The sequence below is a fragment of the Lynx rufus genome, unplaced genomic scaffold (assembly GCF_022079265.1).
Source record: "Lynx rufus isolate CCGP_SWC_20201006 ecotype Redwood Valley unplaced genomic scaffold, mLynRuf1.p SCAF_2, whole genome shotgun sequence".
NCBI classification, from domain to species: Eukaryota; Metazoa; Chordata; class Mammalia; order Carnivora; family Felidae; genus Lynx; species Lynx rufus.
Window position 1 is genome coordinate 208840417 of NW_025814834.1, and position 18893 is coordinate 208859309.

Below are 18893 nucleotides of genomic sequence, written 5' to 3' on the forward strand. Positions count from 1 at the left end.
GGCCGGGCTGGCTCTGCGGCGGTTCCAGCTAACCGCGGGCCTGGTGCAGCTCTGCGGTCCGTGTCCCCAGGCAAAGAATCGGAGCCGGGCCGGGCGGCGGGACTCGGCGCGGGAGAGGGCGTGGCCCAGCCGGGAGCCAGGCGGAGCCGGAGCTGCAGACAGCCGGTCCACCCAGCCCAGAAAGCAGCCTAGAGCGGGGGTGGGCGGAGCCACCGCCTCCTGGGCGGGGCCCGGCGCTGCGGGCCTCGGGGGCGGGGCCTCGGTCTCGGGGAGCGCCGCAGAGGGAGGCGGGGTGGGCGGGGCGAGGGCAGGGGCGGGGCCTATGTCTGCAGTGGGCGGGGCCCGCCGCAGAGGGGCAGTGCCGGCGGAGAGTCCTCTGCGCGCCGCTGCCGCGGAGCCTCCACACCGACTCTGACAGCCGCGGAGCTGGGACCCGCGACCCTCGCCACCTCACGCAGCCTTCGCGGCCTCCACCGCGGCCCCGAGTCCAGTCCCTCGCCTCGGCGCCCACATCCGGGGGGCGGTCCGGCCGCCGTCGCTGCGGAGGCCGCATCTGGCGCGCATCTGGAACCGCCCGGCCGGCCGCGCTGGAGCCCGCGCCCGCCCTGGCCCGGCCGCGCCGGGAGCCCTGCCCGGAGCTGGAGCCGCATCTGGAGCCGCGGGCCCGGGGCCCTGAGCCGCGCAGCCGGCGCATGGTGAACTCGCTGCTGTTCGGGGAGATGGCCTTGGCCTTCGGCTGCCCGCCGGGCGGCGGCGGCGGGAGCTGCCCCGGCGGGGGCGGCGGCGGCGGCGGGGCCGGGCCGGGGCCGTCGCCTGTGACGGCGGCGCTGCGGGACGACTTGGGTTCCAACATCCACCTCCTGAAGGGGCTCAACGTGCGCTTCCGCTGCTTCCTGGCCAAGGTGCACGAGCTGGAGCGGCGCAACCGGCTGCTGGAGAAGCAGCTGGAACAGCAGCAGAGCGAGCGCGAGCGGCGGCTGCGCTACAAGACCTTCTCCCGCGAGCAGGCCGTGCAGACCGGGCCCGAGCTTCTGCGGCCGCCCGCAGCCGGCGCCGGGCTCGGCAGCGGCAGCGGCGCGGCGGCCGGCGCCAACGCCAACGCCGTGGCCCTGGGCGGCCTGCCCCCCGGCGGCGGCTCGCACCCGCAGCACTACGGCCGCCTGCCCGGGACCATCTGGAGCTACACGCAGGTGCGGCGCACGGGCGGCGGCGGCGTGGAGACGGTGCAGGGCCCCGGCGTGTCGTGGGTGCACCCCGACGGCGTGGGCGTGCAGATCGACACCATCACGCCGGAGATACGCGCGCTCTACAACGTGCTGGCCAAGGTGAAGCGCGAGCGCGACGAGTACAAGCGGAGGTGAGTGCAGACTGCCCTTCCCCCGCGCAGCTCCCGGGGAGGGGGCGTCCAGGTCCCGAAGGCCGCGGAATGCGTGCGTTGGGGAGGGGCCGGGGGCGGCCAGCTGGTCCTAGCAGGTGGGCTGGGAGCTGTGTTTGCCTGGCGCCCTACACGCGCTTGGAAAACTCAGTTATCTAGTTCCAAGAATGGGGGCTGGCGCTGACTACCATAGGGGACACCTCGGCGCTGTCATTGGTCGAGGCAGGTTGCTTTCTAGGTGACATAATAACCACTGGTGTTTTAGGTGATCTCATTTAATCCTCACGCCAACGCAGAGTGTAAGGCATTCTTATCCCCGATTTGTAAGTGAGGAAACTGAGGCACAGGGATGCAAGTGACTTGCCTAGGGTGACTTGGCTGATAGTGGTGAAACCAGGAGTTGAACGACTAGTGAATTGAAAGACTTTTGGCTAGTTTGTCTGCTGCTCTAGGTGTTTTCCAAGGCTGTTTCTCCCTCTGCGGGTGAAAAGAAACACTCAACCAAACTACTGGTTTTTTGTTCCTTGAATTAAATGAGACCATATGTTTGAAAATGGGTAGATTTGTCCCTACCCACTAGGGCCAGAGTCTGCCATTTTGCTCTGGCTCTGCAAGGTCCAGGTGGCGGGGCCTACATCAGACTGGCCACCAGCTTTTAAAAATGCCTCTCTTCATCCCTCTTCTCCCCACCCCACTACTGTCCTGGCTTACTGAGCCCCAACAGACTCAGCCCTAAAGGCCCACAGGAGGCGAGGACCTTGGGCTGAAAACTAGACATGGAATGGACCCAGACCACCATCTCTGGCTAGTGTGGGGGGCACACTGCCTGCAGGACCAGCCTGCACATTCCTGCCCAGTCCCGATTCCCCAGCTGGGACACTGACACTGCTTCCTGCTTGCCTGCAGCCTGGCCTACAGGACTGATGGCTCAGCTTTCCAATAAGAGGAGAGGGGTCTGTCTGTAGCTTCTCGGGCCTGGGTGGGGGCAGGGCCCTCTGCTGTCCCCGGCATGGGCAGCTCTCCGCATTGGGAGCCTCTGTTTGGAGCATGTTGCGAGAAGGATCTTTCCTTCTACTCCTTGAGTCCTGGGGCTCGCATGAGCACACAGGTCTGCCCAGGGAGCTAGGTGTGGGTCTCCTTCCTTTTCCTCCACTGGACTGGATTCAAATGCCGGCTCCATCACCGGCCAGGGAGATTGTTGAACCTTTTGGAAGCCTGTTTGCTCATTTAGAGAGACTGGCGTAATAAAATCTACCCAGGGTTGCAGAAGGGGAGAAGTAATCCGCTGATGTTAAAGACGAGAGACTGTGTCAGGCCAGCGTGGAGCAGAGGCCCAAGTCTCAGGTCTGTCTCAGGCAGGGCCTGACTCTCAGCGGGAGGTCTTACACCCCGTTGGGGGAACGAGCTCCTCTCCCGGGCTGGTCTTCTCTTGAGGACTTGAGAATGGCCTGGTGGCCCGCCATGGCCATGGGAAGGCTACCTCTGCCTCTGTGGGCAGCTTCGCCGGGGTGGGGTAGGGGAACAGGCACTTGCTCTCGATGGTGAAACACGGAGGGCTGGGCCCTTCTGTCTGCCACTGTTGATTGTGTCGTCATGCCCCAGGCTTGTGCCGTGTTTGTTTTATTGTGTGTGCTTTTTTGGACCGGGCGACTAAGGGGATGGAAAAACCGTGCCCAATCTCAAAGGGAGATAGGTTGGCATTGAGCAATGCTCTGTTCAAGTTGCACCCAGGGCGTGGGGTGTGATGTCAGCCTCTGGCGTTGGCCTGGAATGAGATGGCCACTGCTGAGGCAGGTGGAGTGTGGGTGCCTTCCTCCCACCCTCTGGGCTGCACGAGCACCTTCCCTTCCTCCATTTTTTTTTTTTTGTGAACCGGGGAGGCGCATCTTTTCTGAAGTTGATTCGGGGCTCAAGTTTTTGGATTTTTCCAAAGCAAGTATACTCCCTTCTGTGGGACTCAGCTTCCCTATCTGTAAAGTGAGGGGTGAGTGGGTTAGAACCATGCTCTCCGAAGCCTCATGCTTCCTTAGAGATGCTGTTGGGGAGGGGGTCCTTGAATATTACATGAGACTTAATATTTTAAATTATATTAAAATGTTAAGTATGGTTATAAACATGTGCTCACTTGAAAAAAAATTTTTTTGACATTTATTTATTTTTGAGGGGGGGGAGGAGGGGCAGAGAGAGAGGGAGACACTCCAGGTTCCGAGTTGCCAGCCCAGAGCCCAACGCGGGGCCTGAAGTCACGAACAGTGAGATCATGACCTGAGCCGAAGTCGGGTGCTTAACCCACTGAGCCACGCAGGCGCCCCAACATGTGCTCACTTTTTAAGTTCACGTTAACTCCTTGAAGTCCGCTGACACACTAACGTATTAGTAGTTGGCCTCAAGTTAGAGCCACCCTCCTGCCTTCTCTATTTGTCTGAAGAGTACTCTGACATTGCAGAGCAAACCGCTAAAAACCATTCCCATTTGTAGCTACTTATCTGTGTGAGTCAGGATTTTCGTGAAACTCTGCAGCCAAAACTGGAAACAGAATTAAATGGAAAGTGGTGCTGTCATCTGTAGTCCCCATTCTAAGTGTTAATGAATCAAAATAGCCTCGTCAACTTCACTGATTGAATTTAGAATGGTTATATTTGAAATATCTGTATTTGAACTTACAATATAAATATATACAAGTAGCATTCTGTTTTTACCTGTTTCTGTATTTGGGTTTCTCATAAGAATTTTCTCTTGGGAGGAGGCAGGCATCTGAACCACTTAAAAAAAAAAAGTTAGGGGTGCCTGGGTGGCTCTTAGGCGTCCGACTCTGCATTGGTCATGGTCATGATCTCATGGTTCTTGAGACTGAGCCCCGTCTCAGTTGAGGCTCTGTGCTGCAGAGGCTGCTTGGGATTTCTCTCTCTCTCTCTCTCTCTCTCTCTCTCTCCCTCTCCCTCCCTCTTTGCCCCTACCTCTGCTCTCTCTCTCTCTCAAAATAAATAAACTTAAAAAAAAATTTAAAAACCACCGGGCTAGATGATCTCAGAAGGTCTCGACAAAATATAATCTTGCATTGGAACTCCCGGCCCACTTCTGGGCCCCTGTCCATGAGAGAAGGCACAGTCTGAGGGATGGGACCACGGGGTTTGCTTGCACTGTCGGCCACTGAAGCCTTTACATCCTTTCGGGTTGTCTAGCATGGAGCCCCAAGCCGTGAGCACTGGACGGCACCTGTGCCAGGAAAGGAAAGGTTCCCGGGTTTCCTCTGGTCCCCCTCCAGAGGAATTTACAGCCTTGGACACCCCCCACTTGCTTCCCCAGAGGGCAGCCTGGGATGTGCAGCTCCGTGTTGTCTAAGCTGGGGGCCTTTGGGTTCCCCGTCCGGGATGTGCGGCCATATCCACCTACCACCACATTATTCCTGGTGTAAAATATCCTTTCACAGATTTACTGCGGTGGAATTTGCATATCCTAAAATCCTCTCATTTTAAGCGCACAATTTAGTGATTCTTTTTTTTTTTTAAGTAAATCCATAGAGTTGTGCAACCATCACCACCGTCCAGTTTTAGAATACTTGCATCCCCCCCCCCCCAAAAGATCCTTCATGACCATTTGAAGTTAATCGCCATTCCCACCCAGCCCAGGCAACACAGATCTGCTTTCTGTTTCTATAGATTTGCCTCTTCTGGACACTTCCTAGAAATGGAATCTGGCTTCTTTCACTTAGTGCTTTTGAGGTGCATCCGTGTTGTAGCAAATTCCAGGAGTACCTTCCTTTAGATTGGCGAATAACGTTCTACTGTGCGGACAGACCACATTTCGTTTATTCGCTCACCTCTGTAGTCGGTAGACTTTAAACACAAAGAGTCACTTGTGAACCGCCTCAGATCATCTCATGTGCCATCGGTGGTATAGGAGACATGCTTTGGAAACACGCAACCCAAACCACAGCCCCTGGCCTGTTCGCTACGGCTTTTGGTTTCCCTTTGGTCCAACCAGCTCTGAGCTCTTCACCATGAAATGTGGTTGCCGAAACTGTAACGCCAACAAGGTTGTCAAGCATTGATCTGGAAACCAAAACAAACATCTCTGCCCTGTCACCACCCAGTGCCACCAAAATATCCTGTTCTGAGTTTGCAAGCTGGGGGCTTTTCCCTGGATCTATCTGAACTTTAAACACGTGGGGGTTTTTCTGCATCACGTCCAGGAGACCCAGACTCCAGGTCTGGCTCCGCCACTGGGCGCTGTGTGACCTCAGGCCAATTGCCGCCCTCTCTGAGCCTTAGGCCCTCCACCTTTACAGGAGGGGATTTCCCTTCTAATTCACTCTATACTTTGGTCTGTGACTCCAAGGGGTCCGGGTCAGGGCCCTTCCTGCCTCATGGGATGGCAGTCTGGGCCTCCCCCTCTCCTGCCCCAGGCCCAGTGTGGTTTGGAACTGTCTGGTTTCCTTCCCTCCCCGCTGCAGGTCGCTAAGTGTCTGTGCCTCTGACTCAAGTCAGCATGAGGGGCTTGGTTTGTTTTAACCTGGTGTTTGGGTGATCGGAGCTTCCCTTGAGAGTCAGGAAGGGACCACAGTGATCATTGGATCCTGATGGTTCCCACATGGGCCCTCTGGATCCCCGGAGCCTTGGGGCAATTCTGGGGACAGTGAGCGGGGGTGCCGAGCACCTGGGGTTTGGCTTTCATCAACCACAGAAGCTCCATTTCCGTGAGCTGTCATATTGATCTTCTGAGGAGGATTCAATTGGGAAACAGGGCTCTACGGCTTAGAAAAAACAAAAAAAAGAGAAATTGCTGATTCAGCTGAGTTACTTTCATTTTTGAGGTGGGGAAACTGAGGCCCAGAGGGAGCTGACCCACAAAGCTGAGTTGGGAAGCCTGCTGTCCAAAGCTTTCCCCACCACGCTGAGGTGATGCCCACGTCATCTGCCCGTGGTTGGGTGTTGGGAGAGTTCTCTCCACCTTTCTGTGTCTGCCGTTAGGCATTTTTTAAAAAGCTACTTTCAGGGATGGGAGGGACTTTTGTCACAGCTATTTCTGATCATGAGCCGGAAGGGGCTGGGCTGGGGGCCTGAATGAAGGGCTCCAAGAAGGGCTGGTGGGTGAGCCAGCTGGAGTGTCCCCTGCCTTTTCCCATCACGCCCTGGAAGGCCCTTGAGCAGGTGTTTGCTGGCCCTTGAGTGCCCCAAAGCCAGAAGACTGCCCCGGAAAGCTGGTTGGAAGGTTTCGTTCCCTGCCACTTCTGTTATTTCTGAAGCTGCCACCGATATGGATTCTTTATTTCTGGTTTTTCCGGGAGGCAGCCTGGGATGGTGGAAAGAAGGTTCAAATCCCAGCTCTGCCACTTTCTGTGTGACTGTGGGCAATTGCTTAACCTCTCTGAGCTGCCTGAGCCACCGCTGTCTGTGAAAGAGGGGGAGTAATGTTGCTCCCCTAGGAATCGGGGAGGAATAAATGAGTCCCGGTGACAAGGCACCTGGGGCTCGGTAGGTTCCGGGTTGGTCCCCTCTCTGACCTCCCTCTCTGACCTCCGCAAAATTTCACAGGGCTTCCCCGGCACAATGCTGGACCGCCCAGCACACCCATTTCAGGACGCGTCGCAGCTCTCTGTCCCGTGGAAGGCGCCAGACATGGTGTTGGGGGAGGAGGGAAAAAGGGCTACTTCTTTGTCCAGCATCTAAGGAGGGTGTTCTTCCTACTCTTAGCGGTTGATTTGTGCCTCCGGAAATCTCTGGCCACCCCCCTCCCACCCCCCCGCCCTTTCTTCTAACCTTCATTGAAAGAAACACACAAACCCCCTCCATCCAGCTTCTGGGTATCCTAGAGTCTCTCGGCTGTGCCGGCATTCTCTTTGGGAACACATTTGGGAGGGATTTTCAGAGCCTCAAGCCAGAGGGAGGGGAATGAGGTCCCAGAAAAGAAAGGGAAGCAGGAAGCCTGGAGACAGCTGACGCTGAAGATTCCTTCCCTGAGGAATGTGGGGCGGGGCTTTTGCCTTGGCCACCGGATGCGAGGCCCCTGCCCCCCTCCCCCGCCCCAGTGCACACACGCATACACACACACACACACACACACACACACACACACACACACACACACACGGACTCACACACTCTCAGTCTCTGTAGGCTCTTGGCCCGCATCCGCACACGTGTCGGCATTTGAAGGACACGGAAGGGTAGACCCAGAATCTGAACGTGCTCTTTGCCGCAAGGAGATGCGTTGACTTCTAGGGGCATTGATTTAAACGGTGCCATGTGTCCACAATACCGGAGGCTGTGGACTTTGCAGTTGGAGTCCTGGCTTTTGATCACATCGGGGAAGCGAAGCCCGGCCGGTGTTCTGCTTGCTTCCCATGTCATGGATGGCTGAAGGCCTGGGACAGGGGAGGAGGCGCTGTCGTCTCCTCGGCTCAGGACCGGGATGTGTTGGTTTTCCTTGACTTTCTTCTATCAGGCGTTTCTGAGCGCCCACGACCTCTCCCATCACGGCACCCCAAACCCTGAATCGCAATTGCCTGGGATGTCTGCTCCCCCACAGACTGGAAGCTTGTGGGGGCCGGTTCCAGGTCTGTGTACTGGCCGAGCCCAACCCGGGCCTGGCCAGAGTCCATGCTGAGCAAGCGTTTTGCGGTGAGGGAGGGCCCTGCGCCTGGCCGCTGTGTGGTGATAGGCCCCCGGTGCGGCCAGGGGACACAAGGCCCAGATGACGCCGGTGGCCGCCACAGACTATATATCTGGGGTCTCGCGGCTCGTGGAGGGAAGGGGCTGGTTTGGAGTCAGGAGACCCGCGCTCCCGGCCCCACGCGTCAGTTGGACCATATTTGAATGGCACCCATCACCCGGTGCTAGACGCTGGGCTCCTGGCGCAGGGGTTGAAAGCTGAGTGACATCGGCCTAGTCACTTTGCCTCTCTGGGTCTTTCTCCTCATCGCTATGCCGAGGTTGTGGGCAGGGTGAATGGGCTCACGCAGCTCCAGCCCTAAGTGAAGTTCTGTAAGAGTTCCACGGCAGGATTCCACGGGGCAGAAATGTGGGTGCCCTGAGAAGTGAGTGGTGCCGGCTTTGTGGGCCGAAGTCAAGAGCCAGGCCGGAGGCTGGGGGGAGGACGGTCAGCGTCTCCGCCAGCCGCCTCTGGGTGTCATGTAACCGCTGGGCATTGCGGGTTGCGCGGGCCAGACGGGAGGCTGGTGAGGATTGGTGAGGCTGCCGCCTGCCCGCCAGAGCTGTGCCCGCCCACCTTCAGGGGGCACGGGGCATTCGGCTTCCTGGGCAGGATGTGGTTTCTCGCCCTAGTTCCTGGTACAACAGAGGATAGTTGTCACCCAGCAGTAAACCTGGTGAAGGCCTCTGGTTCCCTCAAGGGGCTGTGGCCTGGCCGAGTCCCCTGGCGGGTGGCAAGGGGGCGGCCGGAGCCCCGTGGAGTCCGGGTCGTGGTCCCGGCTTGGCTGTGCTGTGATCCGAGCTTCCGGTTGTCCGCCGGGGAAGGGGGACGGTGGGAGGATGGGCTGGTCCAGGGCACTGCCAATCCTGGTCTCTCTGTAACTTTGTTGGAGTGGTTTTGGATCCGCACACCATTTAATCTTTGGCACCTCAGTTTGTCACTCCATAAAATGGAGTTTTCTCATGAGTCCTGCTTTCCAGGGTTGCTGTAAAAATCAACCCAGGGGCGCCTGGGTGGCTCAGTCGGTTAAGCGTCCGACTTCGGCTCAGGTCATGATCTCACGGTCCGTGAGTTCGAGCCCCGCGTCGGGCTCTGTGCTGACAGCTCAGAGCCTGGAGCCTGTTTCAGATTCTGTGTCTCCCTCTCTCTCTGAACCTCCCCCGTTCATGCTCTCTCTCTGTCTCAAAAATCAATAAAGGTTAAAAAAATTAAAAAAATATATTAAAAAAAAATCAACCGAAATACGGAGTGTAGAACGTTCTGAAAGAGGTTTAAAAAATAAGCCATAATGACTTAATAGCCTCCACTGATTGAGCAACTACTATGTGCTAGGCTCTGTAATGAGGTCTTTATTTTTTAAAATTCAAACAAAAATTTCATTTTAGAGAAAGAGCGAGTGGGGGAGAGGGACAGAGGGAGAGAGAGAGAATCCTAAGCAGACTCCATGCTCAGCACAGAGCCCCACGTGGGGCTCAATCCCACGACCCCGGGATCATGACCCGAGCCAAAACCGAGAGTCGGATGCTTAAGCAACAGAGCCACCCAGGTGCCCCTGTGATGGCTTCTTTAAATAAGTGAGAGTTCATTACTAGACAACCCCAAGAGCTGAGAATTAATTATGCCCATTTGGCAGGTGGGAGGTTCTGACAGGTGAAGCAGTCTGCCCCCGATCTCGCGGCAAGTCTGGTCTGCATCTCTAGACCCCGAGTTCAGCGTTCTTCCTCGGGGCGGACGGGCTGGCCAGGTTCCTGCTGCCCTGGGGAGGGCTGGTCCAGGGTGAGGAGGCAGGCTGAGGCGTGGGGTCTCCCCAGCGCCTGTCACAATATTGCCACCACGGGTGGCAGAACAGAAGGCGGCTGCTGTACTGGGAAGTCTTCCCGCTCTCACTTGACGGTAGTTATTTCTCAAGAAGCCAGTGAGTCACCGGCAGTGGCAGGCAGATGAGCCTCCCGGGCCACCGTCGAGGGCGGCCTAGCCCCCCTGCTCTTTGGAGGTGATCCTGGTCGGGGACTGGACTCTGGGCAGGGAGCAGTTACTGGTCAGCCACAGAGGCTGGCACAGTGGAGCCGGTGGGCCTGGCAGGGGGAGGAGCGGGGGGGGGGGGGTCAGGGGGCACGTATTATTACCTGTCGGACACTCCCCTGCTCTGATTTAAACCTTGTGCCATCTCTGCAGAGGGAAACCCAGGCTCAGGGCACAAGAGTAACTCACTCTAAGCCACACAGCAAAGCCAGGGGCTGGATGTGGGTCTCAGAGAAGAAGCTAACGCTCCTTTGATCGTACCCGGCACCTACACCCTCCCAGGGCAGGGCCCAGGGTTTCTCGTCACTTGGTGACAAGCAGGAGAGAGCAGCCGGCACTCTGGTGACTGCAGGGAAACGGGCCTCCGCCCTGGGCTTGGGTCTCCCTAACTTTTGCTTTCGGTTGGTTCCATAAACTTTGCCTGGGTACAGGGAACTTGTGACAGTCACTCCGTGCCTCGTTTGGGGAAGATGAGCCCGCTGGGTGTGGATGTCTGAGAAGCTGAGGTTTTGTTCTCCTGACCGTGGCTGGGCACCCACTGTGCGCCAGGCCCCGTGCTGGGCACTGGGGGGAAGCAGACGTAGCCCCTGCCCTCGGGATCTCAGAGTCTGGGGGCACAGGCAGATGTGACGATGCCACCTGACACGCACCCGCTCAGATAGTACCTGTGCATAGTAACGGCACCATAAATATTAATTCATTAATTAAACAAATATTTATCTACCATTTACTCTTCGTCAAGCTGCATTTAAAGCGGTTTACAAACCTTTGATTCACGTGACCTCATCCTAACCCTATGCATTAGGTGCTGTCATTAGCCCCGTTTTAGAGGATGGAACTGAGCTGCAGAGACGTTGAGGGACCTGAGCCCAGACACAGCTAGCAGGTGGGAAGCCAGGATGTCAACCCAGGAAGTCAGGCTCCAGATTCAACCTTCTATGCTGTCTCCACGAAGGGACATGTGCCCACTGCAAGTAGCTTCCATGCTCTGAGCCTCAGTTGTCACTCCTGTGAAATGGGGACAGTACCTCTGACCTCCCTGGGCCGTTTGGAAGGTTAAATGAAGTGATGTCTGTGGAAACACTTTATAAACTGTTGAGTGTTCGTCCTGGGGGCGTGGGGGGATGATTAGAAGCCTGGGTCCTGCCTACACACTCTGCCGTTTCCTCCCCAGCTTCCCAGGCAGCCTGGGGCTCCTCGAGGCCCCAGGAGATGTCCCATCCTTCCCTTGCCTTTGCATTCACGCCCCCACTGCATCCCCGAGACGGGCCCGTGATGTTGATGTTGGACAGAAGCCCGCAAAACGAGATAGCTCGGGGAAGGGCGCTTGTGCGGCACTTGGAAGCTGGGAGGAGAGGAAGTGGGAGAGTTTCTGCTGCTTATCAGCCATGTGAACTTGAGAGAGTCCTTTGCTCCTCTGAGAAGTGGGGACAGTCCTGTGCGTGGGTGGCAGGGAAAGCCAGTGGGATGGTGGTGTTCGGACGCTGGCAGCCGCCGTCGTTGTTATTAAATGAGGCTGGGGGTCCTGGGGAAAGGAGCGGGGGTGGGGGTCGGAGGGCAGTTGGACCCCGGCCTGGGCAGGAGCCCCTCCGCTCGGCTGCCCCGGGCGGGGGCTGTCTCAGAGCTCTCTCTGAGATGCTTGCTGAGTGCACTCTGGCCGGCCTGCCTGCGTGCTCCGACTTTGGGATGCGCCCGGTTCACACAGCCCCCCGCTCATCTGCTGCGTGATGGAGAGACGCCCCCGCAGTGGAGACACTGCCTTCCGCCCTCTTAATTGGCCATTTTTATTACTTGGGTTATTTAAGACGGTACTTGGCTGGCTGCCGCCTGTTTGCCGTCTTGGGGGAGGGGAAGACTGCTGGTCTAAGTGGACCTTGTGAAATTCCCCGGCAGACAGGCTCCTCTCAGGGCAGGGTCGGTACATCTTCCCAGGGCCTCTCAGCACCTCCTTTTTGCCCCTGTGGTAATGGGCAGAAGGCCATGTTGGGGCGGTGGGTGGGGAGGCTGACTGCAATAGCTTATTGCAAAGTCAGACCACAGGACCAGAGAGCCTTGGAGCTCTGGGTGGGACCCTGCAGTGCCCGAAACCCAGGGGTTCTGGAAGGCACCCGAGCCAGGTTAGGGCCAGTCAAGGAAGGCTTCCCGGAGGAGATGTCGCCTGAGTTGTGTCTCGGAGGTCCAGTAAGAGTGGAAGAGAAGGGAAGGGTGTTTCAGGTAGAGGGAACAGCTTGGTCAAAGGCCTGGTGGTGAGGTTGCCATGCCAACGTGCGGGCCTGGCCTGCCTGCTCACTCTTCTTCCCCTTCTCACCCTCCCTCCCTCCTCCTGGCCTTCTTGGCTCTCTTTCTTCCATTTTGCTGCCTCTCATCCTCCCTCCTGTCCCGCTTTCCCTCGTTCTTGTTTGGGTCTTTAGTCCTTATGGCTGTTTTTTTTCACCTTCCCATTCCCCCCCCCCCTGCATCTGAGGCAGGGCAGGGCTATGAGGGGGGCCCTGTTCCCTGTCCCTCTGCCCACCCAATGCCAGCCCGCCGCGGGGGGCTCTTTGTCTACTGCCAGGGCTTTGTGAGCCTTTGTGTGTGCACGCGTGTGTCTGGGAGCCTTGGTCTACACCCTGTAGACTGGGAGCCCCCGGGGTCAGGACCCTGCCTTTGGCCACCCCAGTCCCTTTGTACCACCCCTTGTACATCATCGTTGGGGGCAGGGGAGGCTCCCTGGCGAGAGTGATAGCTGTTGGGTCTTGGAGGTCAATGCTGGTCATGGGAGACCTCGGCCCCCAGCCCCCATCAGAGATGAGCCTAGGATCAGACATGGGTAGGGGTGCGGGGGCCGGGAGGCTAGGCTGTTCACCTTACCTCCCGGGCCTGACCACCCTGCCTGCCCCTGCTCCCTCACACCTGTGACTTCATCTTACCCCTGCTGGGCCCAGAGGGCTTGAGGGGCTGTCCGAGCTTCCGGGCAGCATCATTCCCCTGTCGTTGCGGGTGAGTAGATGTGCTCTGTGTCTTTTGAAAAAAGACCTTCTGAGCGTTCGTCCCTCAGTGATTTATGTTTTCCTCTCCCCCCCCCCCCCCCCCCCCGCCCTGCTCACATACCCATGACTGTTTCCAGATGAGAAAGCTCAGGCCCAGAGAATCAGAGCAGCTCCCTTGAGGTCACACAGCAGAGTAGGGTTTCCTTTGAAACCCTGAGCTAAGGGATCCTTCTGGGGTCTGACGGCCAATTAAGGAGGGGTTTTGAAAACTGCCGAGGATGTTGCTCTTAGGGTGAAGAGGCCTCAGAGCCTGTCAAGTGGAGTCTGCAGAACCCGCACCCCGCCCCCCAGCCAGCATCCAGGTGCCTGTGCCGTGGATGAGCCTCTGCGCCTACAGAAGAGACTCTGAGGTCCTGGTGGGTTTGTCACCTTGTAACAAAAGGCCTCAGGCCAGCAGCCTTGGGTTGTTGACCGACTGATTGACCATCCTCATTGACCATCCTCGTCTTCTACCGTGTGCTCTGCTGTGTCATTTCTCTGTGCCTCAGTTTCCTCTTGTGTAAATGAGATGATGAGACACCCCCCCCCCCCCGCCGGCATTGTTGTCGATAAGCCTTACCCAGTGAGGACCAGTCCCATCCTCTTTCCTCTGGGGTGGGCCCCAGAGTGCGAAGTTTGGAGAACTTTGCCTTGAAGGCTGGAGTTGTGTGAACCTGAAAGGCGGGTCCCCAGCCCCACAGAGATCCCCGGTCTGAAGCTGTGGCTGACAAATCATACTTTTGGATTTGTACTATTTTTTTTTTTAAGTTTATTTATTTATTTTGACAGAAAGAGCACGAGCGGGGTAGGGGCAGAGAGAGGGGGGGAGGGAGAATCCCAAGCAGGCTCTGCACCATCAGCAGAGAGCCTGACACAGGTCTCGAACTCAACAAACCGTGAGATCATGACTGAGCCGAAATCAAGAGTCAGACGCTGAACCGACTGAGCCACCCAGTCGCCCGGGATTTGTGCATTTTTTTATGGAGAGTCTTCATACTCTGTTGTGATTGGCTTTCCACTTGCCTTCGGAGAAAATACTAACATTTAAAACCCCAGGACTTAGCCCAGCGGAGGTTCTAGCTCAGCAGGCTACTGGCAAGTTCAGGGGACATCCCCCAACTCATAGGTTGTTCCTCTCCGTGCCCTAACGTGTAATAAATACACGGGCTTTCACTTAGGTGGGGCTCTGACCCTGAGCAAGGCCACCCGGAGCCTCCACTCTCTCATCTATAAAATGGGGATGCCATCCTGAGCTCACGGCGTCGTAAGGAGGGTCCGGTGGAGTAGTGCGTGCCAGGTGCTCAGCGCGGTGCTGACCCCTCAGCTGTTACCGCTCTGTCCCATCTGTCCGAGCGTCCCCAGCCCCCAGGCCCCATACAGTAAGAAGTGCCTACTCCCTCCCTCTTCCGGCTACAGGCTGGCCTTTTGTGTTCAGGGCACTTCCTTTCCCCAGCAGAGCCGCCTGCCTGACCAGCAAGGAGGAGGTCACATCCCCAGCAGATTGTCAGCGCAGGGTCAGTGGTAGGGCAAGACCTAGCATTCAAGGCTGTGGCTTCCAGTGGCCTTGCTGCATGGGGGAGTGTGTCCCTGTTCCTGCCGCCTGGGGGGTGGGGCCCTCTAAGTCCCAGACTCCTTGTATGGATGTGGAGGCAGCCTCAGGAGGTCCCACCCCTGGCCTGAGGTCTCACTGCTCAGGAAGCAGGGGCAGAGCTGGGATCTGAACCTGGGTCTGGCGGACCCTCCCGGAGGACTGCTGGCCACACACACAGGGTCCGTGTTCCAGGCTGAGCAGTGGGCCGCGTGTTCCTGGCCCTGACCCTTGGGGGGAGGGGGAGGGGCAGCTCTTCCTCCTTCTGGGCCTCTCTAACGCCATGGGAGGATAGTTTCTGGGTTCTGGTCCAGCCCCCAGTTTGCCTCTATGAGGGCTTGTGGGTGAAGTGTGCGTTCCCAGACCTTGGGCAGAGAGGTGACGTCGAAGGCCGCGTTCTCATTGTTTTTCCAGGGTTGACGTCAGGGCAACTGGTTTAGAATTTCGTCTCTGGGACAAAGGCTGCTCTGTGCCTTCTGCCCGCTTTAAGCCCAGGCACATCACCCCCCACCCCCCAAGGTGGGAAAGGAGATGGAACGATTTCAGGGCCCAGGCAGAGAAGCCCTGGGAGGCTTGGCTCGCCTTCAGCTCCTCCAAGAAGGAAGCCAGGGTCTCATTATCCCATAATACTCAGCTCGCCGTTTCCCAAGAGCATCTCTCGTACCCGATGCAGTCCTAAACTTCGTGGACATGTTCTCTTGAAATCACTGCACTCTTAAAGGGTGGCTGCCGTCATGCCCATTGTACAGATGAGCAAACAGAGTCTTGGCAGGTGAAGTGACCTGCTCCTTGGAATAGCTAGAAAGTGGCAGAGCTGGCGTGTGAACTGGGGTCTCCGCGGCTTAAAAGATTACCCTCCACTGGGTTCCACCGCTGTTGAGTCTCATTTCAAACCCAGCTTTGAGAGCACACTTCCGAAAGCCAAGATACCCGGGGGGAAGGCTGGAACAGATAAATCTCATGGCTTTGGGGATCCAGAGCGTCTGTCCTCAAGATTCAGAGCTGGGCCACCGTGCTGGGAGTGTGTGCTGCATATTTAAGTATGCACGGGTAGGTATGTGCACACGTACGTATAAGATAGAGAAGACGATTGGGTGCTGGAGGGTCTATAGTTGTGGGAATGTGATTCCAAGGAGGCCTTGTGGGCAAGTGTAAGGAATCATCCCCACGGACGTCTAGGACCTTCTGTTCCTCTTTTTCAGGAATGATCCCACTTGATCATCCATCCATCCATCCGCCCATCCATCTATCCATCCACCCACCATTTCCATCCAACCACCCATCCATCCTCATCCATTCATCCATCCATCCATCCATCCATCTACCCATCTATCTATCCATCTACCCACCATTTCCATCCATCCGTCCATCCATCCATCCATCCACCCATCTATCCATCCACCCACCATTTCCATCCATCCATCCATCCATCCATCCATCCTTCTGTCCTTCATCCATTCATCCATCCATCCATCCATCCACCCATCTATCCATCCACCCACCATTTCCATCTACCCACCCATCCATCCATCCATCCTCCATCCATCCATCCATCCATCCAGCCATCCACCCATCTATCCATCCACCCACCATTTCCATCCACCCATCCATCCATCCATCCATCCATCCACCCATCTATCCATCCACCCACCATTTCCATCTACCCATCCATCCATCCATCCATCCACCCATCTATCCATCCACCCACCATTTCCATCCATCCATCCATCCATCCATCCATCCATCCACCCATCTATCCATCCACCCACCATTTCCATCCACCCATCCATCCATCCATCCACCCATCCATCCATCCATCCATCCATCCTTCATCCATTCATCCATCCATCCATCCATCCATCCACCCATCTATCCATCCACCCACTGTTTCCATCTACCCACCCATCCATCCATCCATCCATCTACCCATCCATCCTTCATCCATTCATCCATCCATCCATCCATCCATACACCCATCTATCCATCCACCCACCATTTCCATCCATCCATCCATCCATCCATCCATCCACCCATCTATCCACCCACCCACCATTTCCATCCATCCATCCATCCATCCATCCATCCATCCATCCATCCACCCATCTATCCACCCACCCACCATTTCCATCCATCCATCCATCCATCCATCCATCCATCCATCCATCCGTTTTCAGGGCCCCTATACTCAGGCCCTGAGCCTGGGCCCTGGTGATGATGCTGCATGCACCACACAGGCAGACTCTTGTTCCTAGTTGAGCTTGCCAAATGACTCTTAAATCAGAGCTGCAAGTGTCCTGACAGATGTTTAGCTTCTCCCTCAACACACATCAGAGAGGGGCAGTGACTTGCCCCAGGTGGCACAGCAACTCGGTGGCAGAGCTAGGCCTCACAGCCAGGTGTGTGGACCCCGGCCCCACATTCTCGCCTCTCGGCCACGCTAAGACTCCACTTCTGGCTGGCAGCCCTCTCACCCAGCCCTTGCCTCTTTGCCTATTTTGATGTGTTCTTGGGCTTTTCTGGAGTCCTCTGCAGCCTCTGTCCTGAGAGACACCCGGAGATGCCTGCTGGACCAGTGTGCAGGTCCTAAGCTGGAGCTGAGCCTGGCCATGCTCGGCCCTGAGACGATTCCCTGTCTGGAACACCAGGTTGGCCGGGCACCCGTGTGCAGAGACCCTGAGGCCCTGCTTTACTTCTTGTAGACACCAGCTTGCTGTCCCCAGGGGTCTCCAGAGGTTATCTGTTCCTCCTTCCACCTTGAGGTTAGGACCTTTTCAAATCCTGCTTAGAGACCTTATTGCCTGGGAAGGTCATTCCAGAGCCTTCCCCTGGAAGTGCTTTCTAGCTCTTTTCATCGGAAAATGCTTCCTGGCCTCTAGCCATAATCCCATAGGCTGCATCATCTTGTGTAGCCTTCCATGGAGTAGGGGAATGGGTGGGCAACAACCGCCTGGGGAAGACGGCTCCACTCCCCTCTGAGCCCCTAAGCTCGTCCTCTTCCCTTCTAAAGTTCCCCTGGACTCCTGCGTGCTTGTTAGGGCATGCTGTTTGTGTGGAAAGGATCTGGCCAGTCCCTTTGGGTCCCCACCAGTTCCTGGGAGGGAGGCACATGCCTTCTCCTGGAGTCATGGAACCCTCTGAGCTGGAAGTAGACTTGGAACCCGGGGTCACCCTGGCCCCATCCTTCCTGATGGGGAAACTGAGGCCCACAGAGGTTGAGCAACATGACTATGGCCATTCAGCCAGCCTGGTGGAGTTGGGTCTCCTCGTTCACAGGGCCGTGCTGATTCTGAGGTTTCGGCCGGGAAGTGGGTTTTCCAGCCCGATAAAGGTAGCTGGTGGCCTTCTAGCCCCACATGGGTGTCCTGGAAACAAAGCAGCCGGCTCCACGAGGCTCCCCAGCCAGGAATCAGTCCCTCCCCTGCTTGTCCTCTGGGATGGCACATTCCTGGCGATCCAGGCCTGCCCTCGGAGCCCAGCGGCCTCACCTCCTCCACTCCTACCTGCCCCAAGGCTCCCTCTCACCCTGCTGCCTCCCGGACTCCCTTTTGGCTCTGGGGGAGGCCACTTATCTCCAAGGGCAGGAAGCCTGAATATACAGAAGTTGCCAAGGGGACGCCAACTCCTGTGGCTGGGGCAGGAAGGGGTTAAGCAGTTCTGCCTGCTGGGGCTGGACACCCAGCTGGTGTCCTGGCCCCCGAGGCCAACCAGGCCATCTGGCTTGACAGAAGCCACACCACCGTGTTCCATCTGTCCCAAAGCAAAGTCACCAGGAGGAGGCCGCCTGCTGCCTTTGTGGGCTTGCAGGGGTGGGCGTGCACTCGGCTGTCTGTCCCCAGGAAGCCGGGCCTGTTGGGAAAGGGCCTACCACTGGGCAGGCTGCCCTGGGGTTTCCCAGAGGCAAGAGGAGGGAGATCCTGAGCTCCCGGGGGTGGTCAGAGCTTCCTCTTGCAGATGGGTCCAGAGAGGTGCTAGGACAGGCCCAGGGTCATGCAGTGACTCAGTGCAGGCAGCCGGGACTTGTACCCAGGCCTTCTCGTGGCTGTGCCTCAGGGCGGCCGCTCACAAGCAGATTTATCCAGTGAATCCGAGTTGAGGGCCTACTATGTGCCGGGCACTTGGGAGACTCTGGATCCCAGGGTGGGGAAGGGGGAGCCCAGAGGACAAACCCCCTGCAGGAAAGAATGGCATGACTCAGCCAAGCCCAGGACCCTGGACCTGAAGCCACCCCCAGCAACTGGAAGCGGGTCCC

The 18893-nt window shown here is 57.2% G+C and overlaps 1 protein-coding gene across 1 annotated transcript in view; it reads left to right on the forward strand.

Moving 5' to 3' along the window:
* Nucleotides 1-411: 411 nt before the first annotated feature.
* Nucleotides 412-18893, forward strand: part of IFFO2 (intermediate filament family orphan 2) — a 48009-nt gene continuing 29527 nt past the window's right edge. The window contains exon 1 of the mRNA XM_047084783.1: nucleotides 412-1357. Within this exon, the coding sequence (XP_046940739.1) occupies nucleotides 693-1357 (665 nt within the window). The 5' untranslated portion in view covers nucleotides 412-692. The remainder of the gene's footprint in view (nucleotides 1358-18893) is intronic.